This window comes from Gekko japonicus, unplaced genomic scaffold (genome assembly GCF_001447785.1).
Source record: "Gekko japonicus isolate JY-2015 unplaced genomic scaffold, Gekko_japonicus_V1.1 scaffold897, whole genome shotgun sequence".
Taxonomy (NCBI): domain Eukaryota; kingdom Metazoa; phylum Chordata; class Lepidosauria; order Squamata; family Gekkonidae; genus Gekko; species Gekko japonicus.
In genome coordinates, this window is record NW_015164211.1 from 985,926 (window position 1) to 1,002,886 (window position 16,961).

The window sequence follows — 16,961 nt, forward strand, 5'->3', positions numbered from 1 at the left end:
TTTTTAAAAAGGTGACAGCTGGGAATTCAGAGAGTCAGTTGCACATACTGGTATAAAAAGGTCCCTGAGTGGTGGGGAAAGAAAATGGCCACTGGGAAAATAACTGCCATGCGCGTGGGAAAATCCACACTTTCCCACCAACACAGCAGGCATCCAAGCTTTACTGTGATCTTTCCGAAAAACTCCTTAGTAAAGGATGTTTGAAAAAGATTGGGGAAAATACAGGTAAACCCCAGGAGCTGCACAAGTGCATGAATGCACCATGATGTTTTGGAGAGGTGCTTCCCAACAGCAGTGATCCCTGGGAAGGTAACCCATGTGGAAAGGCAGGGCCGGCACACCCGCTAGGCGAACTAGGCATTCGCCTAGAGTGCCGGGCCCTGGATGGGGTGGCAGGACCTGGATGGGGCGCCGAACTGCAGGGAGGAGGTGCCAAAAGCCTGCGTGCCATTGCTGCTCTGCTCCTCTGGCCGCTGGCGCCGCTGCCGGCGCTGGTGCTGCCAGGCGAGCCGGCGGAGGTCACGGCAGCTGAGGAGGTTCAGGGTAAGGCGGAGTGAAGGGCTGAGTATGGAGGGGGCGCCGAGGCAGGGAACCAGCGCACCAAAGTTGCCTCAGCCGCTGCCTGCCCGGGTGTGCCCGGCTGCCTGGCTCGCCTCCTGCCACCGCCGCCGCTCTCTGCCGTCTGACTGGTCCCACTGCTGCCTTGCTGCTCGCTTTTGACTCGCCCCACCGGCGGCGGCAGGAGGCAAGCCAGGCAGAGCCGCCAAGGCAGCTGGAGACGCATCCAAGAGCCGGCTAGCCGGGCAGAGAGGAGCGCCCTGGGCGTGGGGAGACCAGGGAGTTTCCGCCACCCCTCCAGACCACTCCCCGCCCAGCACCAAAATCTTCCCTGGTCACGATAAAGGGTGGCTCTTTAAACTGGCTTGGGTTGCCACGTGCAAAAGCCCACTCCTCCGCTCGCCCCACTGCTGGCTGCTCTTCCGCAGTTCAGCTCTCTGTGCGGGCCTGGCTCTCTTGGGGGGTGGGCCTGCAAGGAGGACGAGACACAGCGCCGAGGGGAGCCCCCCCGGCTGCTCTTCCAGAAGGCCCACAAGGACAGGGGAGGGTTCAGACGGGTGTGTGTGTGTGACCGCAGTCATTTTCCCCCCTCCGGCGTTCCTTGCCTCGTTCCTGTGAGAGGCGCCAGGGAAGCAGCCACCTCCCCATGTCACCTGAGAGTTGGGCTCCCCCCTCGCCCCCCCGGGATTGGAGGGAGGCCCCTCAGCCTTGCCCGGACTGCAACCTCCTGTGGCGCACGCTCCTCTCCAGGCCCTGCCTGGAGGTTGGCAACCCTGTAATTGGTGGGCGCACCGGGGGGGGCGCCAGAAGGTAGCCTCGCCTATGGCGCAAAAAAACCTCGGGCCGGCCCTTTGGAAAGGGTCAGTGTCTTCAAAAATGTGAACAAAAATGAATGTCTTTAGTAATGTATATTTACTTTCTGCACAAGGGTGCAGTGTTGGGATTAGCTGAGGTTTTTTTAAAATAACTATTTATTATTTTATGCTTATCCTTATTATTTTTGGGTTCTCAATAGCTAAGACAATCAACATGCCCATCTGAGGAGCTTTACTCTTTTTGTGATCTTCAGTCAAGTAAGTAAATGCCAAAATTATTTTTGTAAATGTTTACCTCTTTTGGTATATATTGTGCCACTACTTCTTTTTGAGGACAACTGTAAAGTACTGGGGTTGAGTAGAACCGGAGTATATAATAACTGGTGGTACAAAACAGGTATCAAAGGACCTTAGTGCGGGCAAATAGAGTTGGCATTATCCCACCCTGAAGGCAGACTCAGGGTGGCTTACGTGTTTTACACACACACACACACACACACACACACACACACACACGCACACAAATGAGTTAAAGCACAGTATTTAAATAAGTAAAACCACAACATATAAAATCATACGTGCCAGTACCATAGATGTCAATAAGTACTAAGAAGTGATGGCGGTATGCTCTCAGCATCCAAGCAGTCAGCTACCACCACAGTCTGGGCTCCCGCCAGGCTGTTAGATATTAAATTAAATCGGTGCTGATGTTGGGGCCAGGGCCATAACATTAGGAGGCGGCACCCTAATCAAAAGCCTGGTGGAAGAGCTCCGTTTTACAGGCCCTGCAGAACTGTAAAAGATCCCGCAGGGCCCTGACGTCATCCGGGAGCTCATTCCCATCAGTATGGTGCTGCCACAGAGAAGGCCATGGCCCTTGTCATCGCTAGCTGGGCGAACAGATGAGAGTAATTTGTCAACCTCCTCTAGGCTGAGTAGACTGAAAGTAATCCAGAACTTGACAAGAAGACGCGCATGGAGCCTCAGGTTCTGTCATTGTCTCAACTGTGGCGGGGAGGTCGTGGTGGAGCGACAAGATTTTATCTGCAACATAGCTCGCAAAGGCCTCACACCCAATCTCCAATTCCTTATAATTTGATCTGCCCTGTGGCAGCGTAGTAATAGACCAAATTATTCTAAATAATTGGGCTGGGTGAGAGCTTGCAGACGCAAACATGGCGGCGTGATATTATCTTTTTGCGGTCTTGACTGCCATCTCATAGGATCTCATAAATGTCCTATAGGATGCTATTGTCACTTCATCGCGAGCACGTCACCACTGTCTCTCTAGCCATCTAAGCTCCCGCTTCATCAACCTCAATTCCTGTGTGTACCATGGAGTGAGTTTAGAATGGGGCCACAGAGGACGTCGGGGAGCGATCTCATCGATGGCTGCCAAGAGTCGGTTTTGCCAGTCCTCGACAAGCTCATCCAATGAGCCGCCAGGGTCATCGGATCCTGCAGAGCCATTTGGAACTGCATAGTGTCCATTGGGCTCCGTGGGTGAGCTAAAATGCACTCGCCACCCAAACAGGGCCGGGGTGGCATATTCACACGGGCCTTCAGAGCATAGTGGTCCGACCATGGAACTGCCATAGCAGTAATTCGGTCCACTGTAACCACCGCTGCAAAGATCGAGTGTGTGCCTCGCTCAGTGAGTGGGGGTTGTAATATATTGGGAGAGTCCTAGCGCCACCATGAACAACACAGGTCCATTGTCTGCGTGGAGGTGGTGTCATTAGCATGGACATTGAAGTCACCCAGGATTAACAGTCTAGGGTGCTCCAGTGCCCAGCCTGATACGGCCTCCAGCAGGGATGGCAGGCTATTTGCTGGTGTGTTGGGCAAACGGTACACCAGCCAAACCGCCAAACTCTCCCCAGCTTCCCACACAAAGCCAGCACACTCTATGCCCGTGAACTTCGGCATTGGGAGCGCTCTGAAGGTGTAATCCTCCCATATGAATAAAGCCACTCATCCCCCTCCCGCCCCTTAGTCCGGGATTGGTGAAGGACTGAGAAACCAGGAGGAGCTAATTGGGATAGAGCTACAGTCTCCCCGTCTCACACCCAGGTCTCGGTCACACATGCCAGGTCCATAACCTGTTCTGACAGAAAGTCATGAAGGACCATGGTCTTATTATTTATGGACCTGGCATTGCATAACACCAATGTTGGAGAGGGATCAGTAATCCTAGTCCCACTACCTACTAGACACAGGCTGGAAGGGGGCCGAGTTCTTCTACATCTCCGTTCCCTTCCTTTCAATTTTTGCCTGGTCCCACCGCAATACTTTCCCCTCCCCAGGAGCACTGTTATCCCTTGGTCAGCCATCAGCCGTAAATGGTCTTCGCTAACTAGCCTCAGACTATTAGTGGCTGATTCCTGGCTGAATATAAAAGATGATACTGATTAAGCAGTTCTCCAGTACAGTTGGTCCTGAGATCTAGTCTATCCTAACAATACTCAGTGCTGCTGACACTTCCCCTTAGCTCAACCTATCCACCCTATAACCCAGTTCTTAATAATTGCCACTAATCACTGAACCCCTAAATCATCTGACCTGTAAATTACATAAAGTTCAGTGAACGTAATTAATTTTTTAAAATTTCCTAATTTTCCTAGACCTATCTAATACATCATCATAAGCAATCGGTATACCCAATAAGCAATTTATAGTTAATCCAAATACATTAAATCACCCAAGTTAATCAGTTAATTAAACTTTGTTCAGCTGTTCAAATGAAAACTAATTATCCCATAATTAATTAATAACTTACAATTAATTAGCCCATAATTAAATAACAACTTCCAATTAATTATCACATCAATATCCGCCAATTTAATTAGGATTACTAAATAATCCTATGGGCCAGCAGCAAAATTCTTAATCGTCTGAGTAGAATCTTGCTTGCCAGCCAGTCCTGTAGCCCAGCCTAAACCAGAAGCTGCTGCAATGGGAGGGGTGTGTCTCGCTGTCCCTTCTCATTGTTGTATTGCAGGTGGCAGTCTCTCAGGTTCTGGCGATATCCCATCCACGCTCACCACCCCTCTCTGATCTTGATCCTTCCACTTCCACCTTGTCAAACTTGGGGAGCTATGGTCTAATACAGGACTCCAACGCAGCTGGAATCCCCTGCTCCTGCTCTTGGTGCACTGCCGGCCATGAAACAAAGCTGCCGACACTGTCGTTGCCCGATGACTTTGGGACTGGCCAGGGAAGACCCGGGGGGGGGGGCGGAGACTCCCCCTTGGGCTTCCCGACAGCTGCACGAATGTTGGAAATGGGCACTGAGAAAGCCACGGCACACACAGCCACCACAAGGAGGCCACAGTTCCTGCGCCAACCCCAAAATGGCGCCAGCGCTGGAGAGGCAAGAGCAACAAAGCCGGTAGTTTCCTATAGCTGCTGCCAGTCTCTCCGGTGGTGGCAGGTGTTCCATGCAAGACTGCAGAGTCAAGCATCGGCCTTGCGCAGTCCAGGCTGATGGAAAGCTCAGCGCTGTGCCAGAGCCGCGCTGGGAACTGTACCGGAGGTGAGTGAGAGGGTTGGTCTTGCTGAATTTCTCGACCCCCCTGGTAGGCTATCTGATAGTCAAGCTACAGGCTGGTGCTACCTGGTGATAGCTGCTAAACTGGCACCAAGCTCCCAGCAAGCCGCCATCTTCTGTTACTTTACTTTGCCAAGCATTTTGTAGATGTAGAGTCCATTATATTTTGTAGGTGGAGTAGGCTTCTGGAAGCTACAATGGCATGAATCTACCTATATACCACTATCTTTATAAATATGTTTTATAAGTTGAGCAGGACATAAAAGTTTATGTGTATTAATTACCATTATCTTCTGCTTTTGTCCTGATTAAAAACATTTATACATGTGCACAGATGGTAGGAAAGTGGCTCAAAGGTGCTTTAGTATCGCATGTGAAAATGGTCTTCATATACTATTCATAGCTACACTTTTTAGTGTGTTTCATCTTTGAGACAAGGGAATGGAACAACTTTAATTTCTAAAAGCCAGAAAATTAAAACAATTCATTTATGTGATTTCATCTTAGTTCTTATTTCTTTTGGCTTTAGTTGATAGGAAGCTACACTTCTGATTGCTGTGAAAAATCCTGTGGGGCATTTCCCTCCCTCAGCAATGGTTAATTCTGACATCCTGGCTGAATTCCAGTTCAGATAATTGCCTTCTGGTTTTGAACCTCTAAATTTTCCCCAAAGTTCTAGATGGAGAACAATATTCTTGTTTGCATCTGTCTTGAGCTGAAAATATCCTCAACTAACTTGCACTTTTAAACAGTTGCTGGTTTCCATGCCAGAGGTGGCTTCGTTTCAGTGATTGGTAAAGGTAATACTGCCTGCCTTACTCTGAAACAAGTTAATAAATTCTGCAATGTTTGTTCTGATCCTTTCGGCTAAACAATTCTTTATAATATTTTGCTCTTAAAATGTGAAAAGAGATAAGGGAAGAACTTGTTAAGAGTCATTCTGGGGGTAAAGCAGTTATGCAAGCAAGAGTGTGTTGACATTATTTTCTCCTGGGAAAAGTGTATTTCCTTAATGTTCTTCCCTCCCAAAGACAATTAACAGCAAGGACAGAAACCCCCTCCCATACCTCTTGACAACATAGTACACATTTTCAGTGTTTCATAATACTCAGCATCATCCAGCCCACTATCAAAGCAGCAACCATTAGCCTAACCCAGTCCTGTTTTCCTCCTTGCCCTGCCTACATACACAGGTAGTGATGGGACCTGTTAGTATGCAAGTACATGAGTAAACTGCACCAAGCACAGGGGAGGGCTGGACAGGAAAGTGAGGAGTATGCATAGTCCTTCAGTTGCCCATATTTTCTCCCTCTTATTCTTATGCTTATTAGCTTCTATGACCAAAGATCTTAAACTCACCTTGCTAAAGGAAGATGGGAAGATTGTAGAGAAAACTCCATTGATTTCTGTGGTGGAAAATGTTGGGCAGTCATTGTGGACAGATTATAAACTTAAAAGTCATTGAATTTTGATAGTACAAAATGTTGTTAAGGAATTCAGAAACAAAACAAAAATATGCTAAAATTGGCCTCCCTTGAAGAAACTGGAAGGTGGCAAATGGCTCTTTAAAAAAAAATATCCTTGGGAGATCCAGGATATTATAGATCTCTTTATGAAATGGGAGTCCAGTGGCACCTTAAAGACTAACACAGTTTATTCCAGCATAAGAGAATTGCTAACTCCAGTTGGGGAATTTCAAGAGATTTGGGGGGGCAGGATTTGGGGGGCAGGAGCTTACTGGGGATGTGTTGCTGGAAAGTCTGCCCTCTGAGGCTGCCATTTCCACAGGCGAACTGATCTTTGTTGTATAGAGATCATTGAAAACTCCAGGTTGGTAAACCTAGGCTACTACCCTAGTTTTTGTAAGGCATAGATCACTTCATTAGATGCTTCTCATAACTCATGAAAGATTATGCTGGACGAAATTTTGTTAGTGGTTAGTCTCTAAGTGACCCTGAACTCCTGTTTAAGTTCACTGCAACAATGTAACAGTGGCTAACCCTCTTTCCTTAACTTTTGGAATTCACTGAGTTAAAAGTCTATGTATGAATTCTGTGTTTTACTTGGATTGTGTCAACTAAGGGTAAAACTCTTAAGACAGGTGCTCCCGACCTTTTTGAGCCTGTGGGCACCTTTGGAATTCTGATACAGAGTGGTTGGCACAACCACAAAATGACTGTCACAAGAGACAGAGTCACCCACAAAGTCTCAGGGAGCAAGGTCATACACAAATCTACTAATAACTATTCAGCATTTCAGGCAGAAGGTCTGTTTAACAGGAAGCCTTTTAAAAGGAACACATGGTTTAAAAATATTTTCTTACATACATACATACAGCTCGTTTTCAGTCATATAGTGACTGTGCTGGTGCTGTGGTGGTGGAGGCTGCCAAAGCAATTTTTTTAAAATCTGCACGTCCAATCAGATATCCAAAGGCTAATCAGAAGCCCTGCTGAGAAAAAAGCCCATCTGCCATGCCCACTTTTTAAAAACACTTGACGGGCATAAGAAAAGGTATCAGCAGGCACCATGGCACCCATGGGCATCACATTGAGGGCACCTTCCTCTACAAGGCACTGCCTGATTATGAACTTTATGCTGTTAAGTTAAACACGTGTTTGTATTGTCTGAGAACTGATTTGAAGAAAGAAATCAGTACCATTCATCATCTCTCAGTGAGGAAGATATTTTGCAGAATACTAACTATTGTTCTTATGGCTAAATGTATTCAGCTGGCTGGTTTTTGCAGTTTCACGCTATATATATGAGTCCCCTCACTGTAAAATCAATGCCCAGGCCAAACCCCTGGACCTAGAGACACCAAATTCGAGGAGAGTGCTCCTTAGTGATGCTGCTGGCCCAGCCTCTCTGATGGCTTCCAACACACTCCCCCCACCTCCTACACCTAACAGGCGGTTGTCTGTCAAGTACAGCAGCGGTTGCAGGGTGCTTAAAGCCATGAGGGAGCCCAGCCCAGCAGTCTACAGAGAGGTCCTTCAGTAGAGAAAAAAAAGTATGTATGTCTCACTTCATTTTTTACACTACAGTCTTCTCCATTAGAATTCCTACAACAAATGTTACATTTCAAACTTTCCATCATCAGTATTATAACTGGATTTACGGAAGTTAAATACTGTAGCGAAGCACGGGTATCAGGCTAGTATGTGTGTGCATGTGTGTATACACACACACGCACACACACACACACACTCCTTCCAGGGGAATGCAACCTGCAGCATTTGAACAAAGATTAGTGGATGTTAGTAGTCTTTTAACCTTTCTGCCTTTGCTGGTGGGAAACCTCTTTCCAATCTAGATTTAGGGCAGTTCTCCCACATGGGGAGGTGAACCCCAATCTCCCAATCAACCCGGAGTGCACATCCCATACATCTCAATATCCAGATCATATTTTACGACAGCCACTGGAAAGTTCAAAGATGTTGGCAGAATATTCTGTTAATGCCTGGCTGTATATTATCTCCCTTAAGATTTTGAAAAGTTAACTGAAGAAATGCAAGAAGGTCTTGGGTGTCTCACAAGGGCACTGCAGCTGTATTTGAAGGTGGAGATCCAAGATACTTCTCAGCTGCCACCTGGCATAGATGTTTTGCAGACCTTCGCAAAAGTAAGTTTTAACTTGATTCCTGACAAATCTGTTAATGATTCTTTCCTTTAACGTTGTTTGTTACTCTTTTGTGCAAAGCCCTAATGTATTGCCACTTCCATAATAAAATTCCCTGCCAAGGAACAGTAGCCTTTCCATTTGATATGACTGCAGCCTAAATTACAAATGAAGAATTCAGACTGCTGGAATATTAAAAATGGTGATGGCATAAAGTGCTGATATTGAAAAATGACTTGAGACTATTAAAGGGAAAGCAACTCTGTTGCTTTCTTGAAAGATGATCTTACATTTTATGCATTGCTTATCTTCCCAAATCTGTATATCTCTGACAAATATAATCTGTTTGCAGATACATTCATATACTGTGTTGTCATATATCAACATCTGCAATAAATTGTACTAGACACCTGTATATTCCAGGATTATCTGTATCTGGCCATTTTTCCTTTATGATACATCATTTAACACAATTGTTCCCAACCTTTATGACTATGAGGATCCTTTTTTAACATCAAAAATTCTTGCGGGTCCCTGCGTGATTGTAGTTGTACTATTAGTATCCTTTGATTGAGAGAATACATAATGACAAAAAGGTACAGTGAATTCAGTAACACCTTTAAATGCATTTGTATTTCATTAATCACAACAGCATCCACATACATTTGAAAAATAGTTGTACACAGGGGTCTTGTAGAAAAAGAGCTGCCGGAGCTCATTAGCATAACTCATTAGCATAACTTATTTGCATATGCCACGCCCCCTGACATCACCGGAAGTGACAGAAGGCCACACCCCCTGACATCACCGGAAGTGTGTCAGAAGGCCCGGCTACTTACCCTCCTGCTTCATCCTCATTCCCAAACGGAATGAGGATCGAAGCAGAGGGCGGGGTAAAGAAGGGGGCGGGGCTTCACCACGTGACCGCCCCGCCCCCTAGAGGTTCTCTTCCGGAGCTCCGTACCTGAGAGCTCCCCCCCGACTAGAGCCCTGGTTGTACATATACGTGCAAGAAATATTTACTCAAGTCTACGGAAGGTATGTTTGCTTATTTTTCTTACCAAGTCATTTGACGAGATGGCTGCTGGTGCTGTTTTACAGCTTTCAGAAAGTGCAAATCTGTTTGAACCAATGAAAGGTTTAACCTTAAATCTGGTTCCACAACTGACTTGTGTTGGCATTTCCATTTCAATGCAAGAAGTGCAGAAAATCCACATTCACAACCATTTGTGGGAAGAGGCATTAAGTACTTCACAGGTTTCTCAGAGATGGCGCTGGGGTTGGAGGAATATGCTGTTATATCTCTGGATACATGTGTTAAGCCGCAGCTCTTTTCCACAGCTGATGAGGTGGTGATTGCTAATCAAGGTGGCAATTTAAATGAGAAGTCCAGTGGTACCTTAACAAGTAACGAAATGTTTTCCAGCATAAGCTTTCTTGAGTTACAGCTCACTTCACATGCATGTCAATTAGGCAGAATAATTAAGTGGTTTATTTCTACTCAGAAGTTAACAGTGTCATAAACACGCCCTGGGTTTATGTATTCTTACATGTGGGTTGTGTGTGTTGCGTGTTCATGTGTATGTAAAGCATATTCTTTGTCATTGTGCCATAACCCCTGGTTATGACCCTGGACTCCCATTCTACCAATGACTTGTGGAACGCTAGTAAAGGTTGCCTCTGAGCAAGTACAAAGGGCAGAGTTTCCCAATAACTCCAGCACTTCCCTGTCTAAGCATGAGTGAATGATCTAAGACACACAGGAAGGAACTGAATCTCAGTATTCTCTCTTAAACAGGAAAATATGTTATTACTGTAGTTTATGCTATAGCACAAGACAGGGAAAAAATCTATTGCACCTATTGGCTTACAGATCAAATAAATATAGTGGAAAAATATGACACTAAGCTAATCTTAACATGGAAGATTTACCTCCAACACCCCTCCCCCCAGATGTCTGTGGAACAAATATACATCCTGACCCCACCTGCTCCTTCCAGGGGAATTCAACCTGCAGCATTTGAACAAAGATTAGTGGATGTTAGTAGTCTTTTAACCTTTCTGCCTTTGTTGGTGGGAAACCTCTTCCCAATCTAGATTTAGGGCAGTTCTCCCACATGGGGAGGTGCACATCCCATACATCTCAATATCCAGATCATATTTTACGACAGCTATCCATCCTGCCCTCCCTAACAGGTAGGCAAATAGTTATGTCTTTGTGGAAATCCATTTCTGCTCTCTTGGTGTATTTTATGGCTCTCTTCCCTGGGAAAATAAATGGCTGCCAGGATCCTAGGAACTCCCTGATGCACTTCAAAGCACCTTATACCTCCAAATCAAAACAGCCATCGTAATTTAAGAATGCTTTAAAATGCAGTGTATTGTGACTGGGCAAGAAATGTATTTTGGACACATTCTTCAGTGCTTCACATATAGCAACTTTGAGCTCTAGTACTTCAGAGAGGCTTTTTGCTGATTCCTAAAAACCCTACTTGCCTCACAATTTGCTTTTCACAGGAACATGCTGCTTAAGAACAAATGAGATACAGGCACATGATGTTGCCTTCATCAAATTGGTATTTTAGAAAATTATAATAATGGGTGGGGAAGCTGCATTTGTAAAGGTGGCATGACCCCCCCCCAAGTCTGGGCATGACTCCACCTCCCCCGTACTTATCAGGCTGCCCTGGACTGATCGAGAGGGAAGTACCACACCCCACTGAAGCTTGACAGCTGCCTGATACATCTCTGGGCCTTCCCGGGCTAGTGGAGACATGGGAGGGACCAGGGAAGCCAACTGATCGGTGCACAAGGAAGCTGCTGGCTAAACAGTGGCTCCTTAAAGAGCCTCAGTCTCTTGCCTTTATTCAAAACACAGGTATTTCCAGCTGTCATTGGACATGGGAGGTGAGTGGGCAATGGGAACCAATATGTCTCACCCATGCCTCTTGCAAGGAATGGTTGTTCTTGTGAGTAGACTAGGAATGTGCATTCAGCTCGGCCAGACTGAACCCCCCCATAATGCTTATACAGCATTATTCGGGCTCCCTAGAAGCCAAATCAGATTTTCTTTTTGGTGCACACCCCTAGAGTAGACGAGCAGCCCTGACTGGGCAGATGCACACTTGGGGGCCTCTTGCTGATGCTGCTTTGCCTGGATGGGGGCTTGGAGCAGGCAGATTCAGTTGGGGAAGTGTGCTTGTCCTGTGGCAAACTGGCTGGTAAATGAAGGCCAGCCAGCGACTGGCCCAGCACAAGTGGGGTAGCTTAGCCAGGGGAGTCAGAAACCTTGCCCAAGCTGGAGGGCTTTGCAGACCTCTTGCAATAAGTCCATGGCCACCCAGGGGTCTGCAGATCATAGGTTGGGAACCACTGATCTAACACATTCATTGTTCGTAAACACAGCTATATTTTTACCTACTTCTGACCTTGCATAATTGAATAAATTGCTTCATAAGTAGTTTGGAGTTTTTAAATCTCCTTTAATAATAGCCATCTATTGTAAAGTTTGTCTTCTTTGAATTTATTTACACTTTGCTGAAAATGCATTTAGTGTTTTCAGAGAGTCTGCTTATATCTGGCATGTGTACATGTGTACAGGATTAACCCACTCAGTCCAGTCCAGGAATGCGAGGGAACCCTGCATTTTCAGCACATTAAACAACAACCACGAGATAGTCTAGACTCTTTTTCTAAGAGTTCCCTGCTTTGCCTAAGGGAAGAGATTCAAACCCTTAGTTGGCATCTGGGACTTACACATTACAGTCAGAGTGATAGTTCTGTGTGGTCAGCGTTAGACACAAGATTTAGCCTTGGAGTTCAGGTATACCTTCACACAATTAGAAATAAGAAGGATCTTTATTCAGTATAAAGCATAGCAAACAGACTACTAGAAGATACTGAAAACAATAAAAACCTATGGCTATTTGCCCTGACTACACATTAAACAGATTCATAGTTACCAATTAAGTGTCAATAGTCCAAGATAGTCCATGGGATAACAACACAAGTTGACACCAAGGGATTTTGAAGAGAAATCCCATCTTGCTCAAGCATGTAGTTCAGGTCTGTTCAGAGATACAGCTTCACAGTTACAAAAAGGTTGCTCTTTGTTCCAAAAGTCAGCATTCCAGGTGCAATAAAGCAAACAAGCAGGAGGAGAGAAGAGAGCAAGAGCTGCAAGAGAGCTCTTCCATAGGGAACCACAGAATTATACCCCAATTCCAGTCATAATTAGCTGTGGCCATCAGCCAATAACGAGCGGACCGGGTGTGTGCCCAATTGATGGTTGCTATAGCTGCGTGTGGGTATTGGCTAGGAGTTTGGGGCCCCGCCTGCAGTCAGGTGACCCAAGCTCCAGCTTTCTTCATGGTGTACGTGACATGTTCCATGTAGGCTAGGAGCCCTGAAGTCTGGTTCTTAGCAGATAGGTGTTAAGGAATGTGGGTATATGGCATGGCTATTAGGTAGTTCAGGCCATTTGGTCTCACACTAGACCATTTGGGGCCTGCAACAGGAAGCAGAGACACAGAATGTCAGCACAGGAGAAGGCATGTGAATTTAGAAAACAATATTTCTATACAATATGTCCATATCAAAATGCACATCTGTGTAGTCATTCAGTGTGCTTTCTGATGCAGCTGTCCAAGTAAACTCTCACAGTACAGATAACATGGAACAAAGGGAAGCCCCCTGGGCCCACTCCATCCAATGTTCCACAGCCAAAGGGGGGATGTGGCCATAGGCAGCAGCACATGACCCTCAAGTAACAGCCAATGTGAGGCATGACTGCCCAAAGTCCTCCCGCATCTGCCCTCCACCCAGGTGCAAGTGGTGCTCCTGTTTTAAAACAGATAGCTGCATTAAGTAAGGTACTGTTGGCTGTTTTAGTACAAATCATTGCCTTTCTTGTAAGAAATTAGTTTTTATACTGCTGGTGTAGACCTGCTTGTAGTTTTCCTCAAGAATGAATGTACAAAACTATTTATTTCAAGTTCATCTGTGCTTATCTTTCTTTTCTTGGAGAATAGTGTCTTTTCATTAGAATGTGAACTGAAGAATTCCTAAAATTTGTATTCTTCTAAACCTTGAAATATGGGCTTTTGAAAAGAATTGTACAGTAAGTAGTTGTTTACACAGGTGCTTGCATCCAGTGATTTTGATACAGTGACCAGTCAGAGCAAGGCATGTATGGTCCTGGATTTTCCCTGTGTCCTTTTCCTTCCAGCAGTACCTTTTGACTGGAAAAAAGATCCCCAGGATTATGGTTCCTGTATGGATTAATAGGCATGTGGACTGTGAAGCTGCATTGAGAAAGGGGAAAAGGATGAAAGAGTCCTCCTGCCTCTTGCGTCAGTGAAGGTTGTGCTTGCAGAACAGGGAGGAGGGAGGGATTTTGTTCCTTCCCCTTCCTCAGAGCAGCCCTGATCTATTGGCTGTTAGTCCATGTAAGACTCATGACCCTGGGAATCAACTTTCTTGGGGTGTCAGAAGGGGCTGAGGATGAGAGGGGAACATAGGAGAGAACGACGACCCTTGGATTAGAGCATCTAATCCAATTTAAACATAGTTTTTACAAAATATCTCTGTATTCTTCTTTCTGTATTCCCTATGCCATATTTCATATACTGACCTTCTGCATTTTCCTATGGAAGGCATGTATGAACTTTGCAGTGAACAAGAAATACCATCTGTAATCCCATTGAAACTGTTCAAGTGTAGCATTTCAAAAACCCTCTGGGTAGGATGGCTCATAGGCTTTATGAGCAGTCAATAGGATAAAGAAATACTATCAGTATGAGGTCTCCAAACTCTGTTTTTCTGGCTTTGTCCAACATCCTTTCAAGTTCAATAGTTGTTGGTGCTGCAACTGAACTCCTTTGTGGAGGGGGGTTATCAATCTTCTTTGCTTGCTATAGAAATTTGATGCAGGATCTTCAAGAATGATAGGAAACATTCAACAAGACAAAATCCTTTTATTGAGATGACTAATTGTAGGTATCTTCTAGAAAAGGATCTGTTCAGTGGAGAATCTTGCTCCAAAAAACATTTCTTGCCATTGTTTGCGTTGCCATTGTTTGCCCTGGATCATTATGTTATGATCTCTCATATAATTTACTGTAAATCAAATTCAGTTTAGTTTTATTATTATACAAAAATAAATACAAATTATTTATAATAAGTTATCACAAAACTCAGAAACATTTAAGGCCGCAGTATTATAGCACAAATATTAGATACCATTTCTCATATGAGCAGGATCATAGAGTTTATCATATATCTAATTCTGAACTGGCCCATAGGGTTTGGATTAATAGATAACAAAATGGAGCTAGGGACAAATGTGGGGATTTTCTGTACAAACCTGAAGGAAGTCCGAAGATTACAGAAAAGTTTGAAATTTAAAAAAATACAGTGGAGGGTTAAAATTCCTCCTAATAATAGAAACAATGCCTGTAGCTTCAAGGGAAAATGCCCACTGAGCTCTCAATTGCCATTTTGAAGGTTGCTAGGCAACCACATAGGGTCGCCAGGTCCCCTCATTGCACCAGTGGGGGATTTGGGGGGGCATTCTGGGACATTCCCAACACAGTGGTCACCTGGAAGTGACATCATCGTGTTGGCACTGTTGGGGGCAACACTCTGGTTTTTGGCAAAACACTATTTTAAAACTGGCTTCAAACCATAGAGTTTTGCCTTCAAACCAGAGTGTCGCCACGCAACATCACTGACATGATGATGTCACTTTCAGGTGATGTCATTGTGTTACAGATGTCACTGTGCAACGTTGCTGTTTGGGGACGGGGTTTCCTCTGCTGGGCAACTGGCCCGCGGCAGACAGAAACCCCCACTGGGACCTGGGGACTGACAACCCTGCAACCTCAACAATATTGCTGAGCCTTCCAGGTCTTGGTTTTTGTAAAGCAAAGTCATGGAAGAGGAACAAACTTGGAGGCCAAGATAGCTGTGGAAAGGGTTCTGTCACCCTCCCCGTCATGTCTCCTGATAGAGGAAGACTTGCCAAGAATAGGCCTGGTGGCGACACACTAGGCAGACAATTCAACCTGGACTTTTTCCAGAGAGAATCTGCCAGGAAGGTTGGAAAGCTGAAGACAGAGAAGCAGATAAAGGTAGTTGGCTGGTTGGTAGGAAGAAAAGAAGGAAGCAAGAAGAGGGGAGGCCTGCCATGGAAAGGAAAGAGGAAATAATGCAGGAGGGATACAAGGGAAAAGGAGATGCCCCCTGCAAGTCCTTGCATGTCCTTTGTTTGTATGACTATATTTACAGTTCACAGCATTCATTTCAATAAACTCTCATCTCAGTTTTTGCACAATATTGCAATTTTGTAGCCTCTAAATGTCTCTTGATTAGTAACTGGGAGGGTGGGGTAGAAATGTGAGGAATAAATAAAAAATAAAATAAAAACCAGGCAGCTACTTTCAAATGGGGTGTGGAGAAATATTTCAGATCTGAGCTTGGATTTTTTGGGGTTCTTCTTCTTCTTCTTTTTTTAAACAAGATTACTTATTGCCAGGTAGGGCACTACCATTTCAGTATTCAAGTCTGTGTCATTTTGGAGTTAGGAACCATTATTTTCAATGAGGCAGCTGTTTATAAAGATAATGACATCAGATTTGCACAGAACATACTTCTCCCTGTAGCCTAAAGACCCCCCAAGTTTCTAGTCAATTGGACCAAGAGGTTCAATTTTATAGGCCTCTCAGCACAGACCTCTCCACTGGTTGCTAAAATGGTGGTCAAGCAGCAGTCAAACAGGAGAGCTCCAGCTGTCCACTGCTTTTTCCTCCTTTTTAAGGGACTGGCTGACAATAAAAATTTCTTACCTTTCTACTGAAAACTCTGCATTTGCTACCTTTCCTTATTGTGGCCTTTTTTTCCTTTCACAAAGTAAAAGTGGCTTCCTTTGCACACTCCCTTTCTGTCAGCCTGCCATTATGGGAATGTACTAAAGCAAATGATAGGAATGCCTATTGGGATCAATGGGAGAGGCCTGAAGGCCTTTGGATATAATGGGAACCAGGAATACTTACATATGCACCATTGATATACATTACAGCTCACAAATGTTGCAATTAAAATATGGAACAGATTACAAGAAATCTGCCCTGGGCCTGGAATGACAATCCTTGGGAGTGGAATGACATTCCTGGACCCAGATAAAATGCTCTGGGATTGGAATTACAGCCCCCAGAATGGAATGATGGTCCCTGGGGCTGTTATGTCAGTTCTAGACTACTGATTTCACTCCCAGTGGCTTGTCGTTCCACTTTGGGAGGCTGTCATTCCAGTTGCTGACCATTTATGCTACTCTCAGGGATCATCATTCCACTCTGAGGCTATCATTCCAGGTCCAGGGCAGATCTCTCAAAATCTGTTCCACATTTTTAATGTGACT

General features: G+C 45.0%; 1 protein-coding gene across 1 annotated transcript in view; it reads left to right on the plus strand.

The window, feature by feature from the left end:
- SMYD3 (SET and MYND domain containing 3) overlaps positions 1-8,548 on the plus strand; it is a gene marked incomplete at its 3' end in the record, with an annotated part of 76,824 nt that extends 68,276 nt beyond the window's left edge. Inside the window, exons 4-5 of the mRNA XM_015408448.1 lie at positions 1,574-1,631; positions 8,412-8,548. Of these exons, the coding sequence (XP_015263934.1) occupies positions 1,574-1,631; positions 8,412-8,548 (195 nt within the window). The remainder of the gene's footprint in view (positions 1-1,573; positions 1,632-8,411) is intronic.
- Between the last annotated feature and the right edge of the window lie 8,413 nt (positions 8,549-16,961).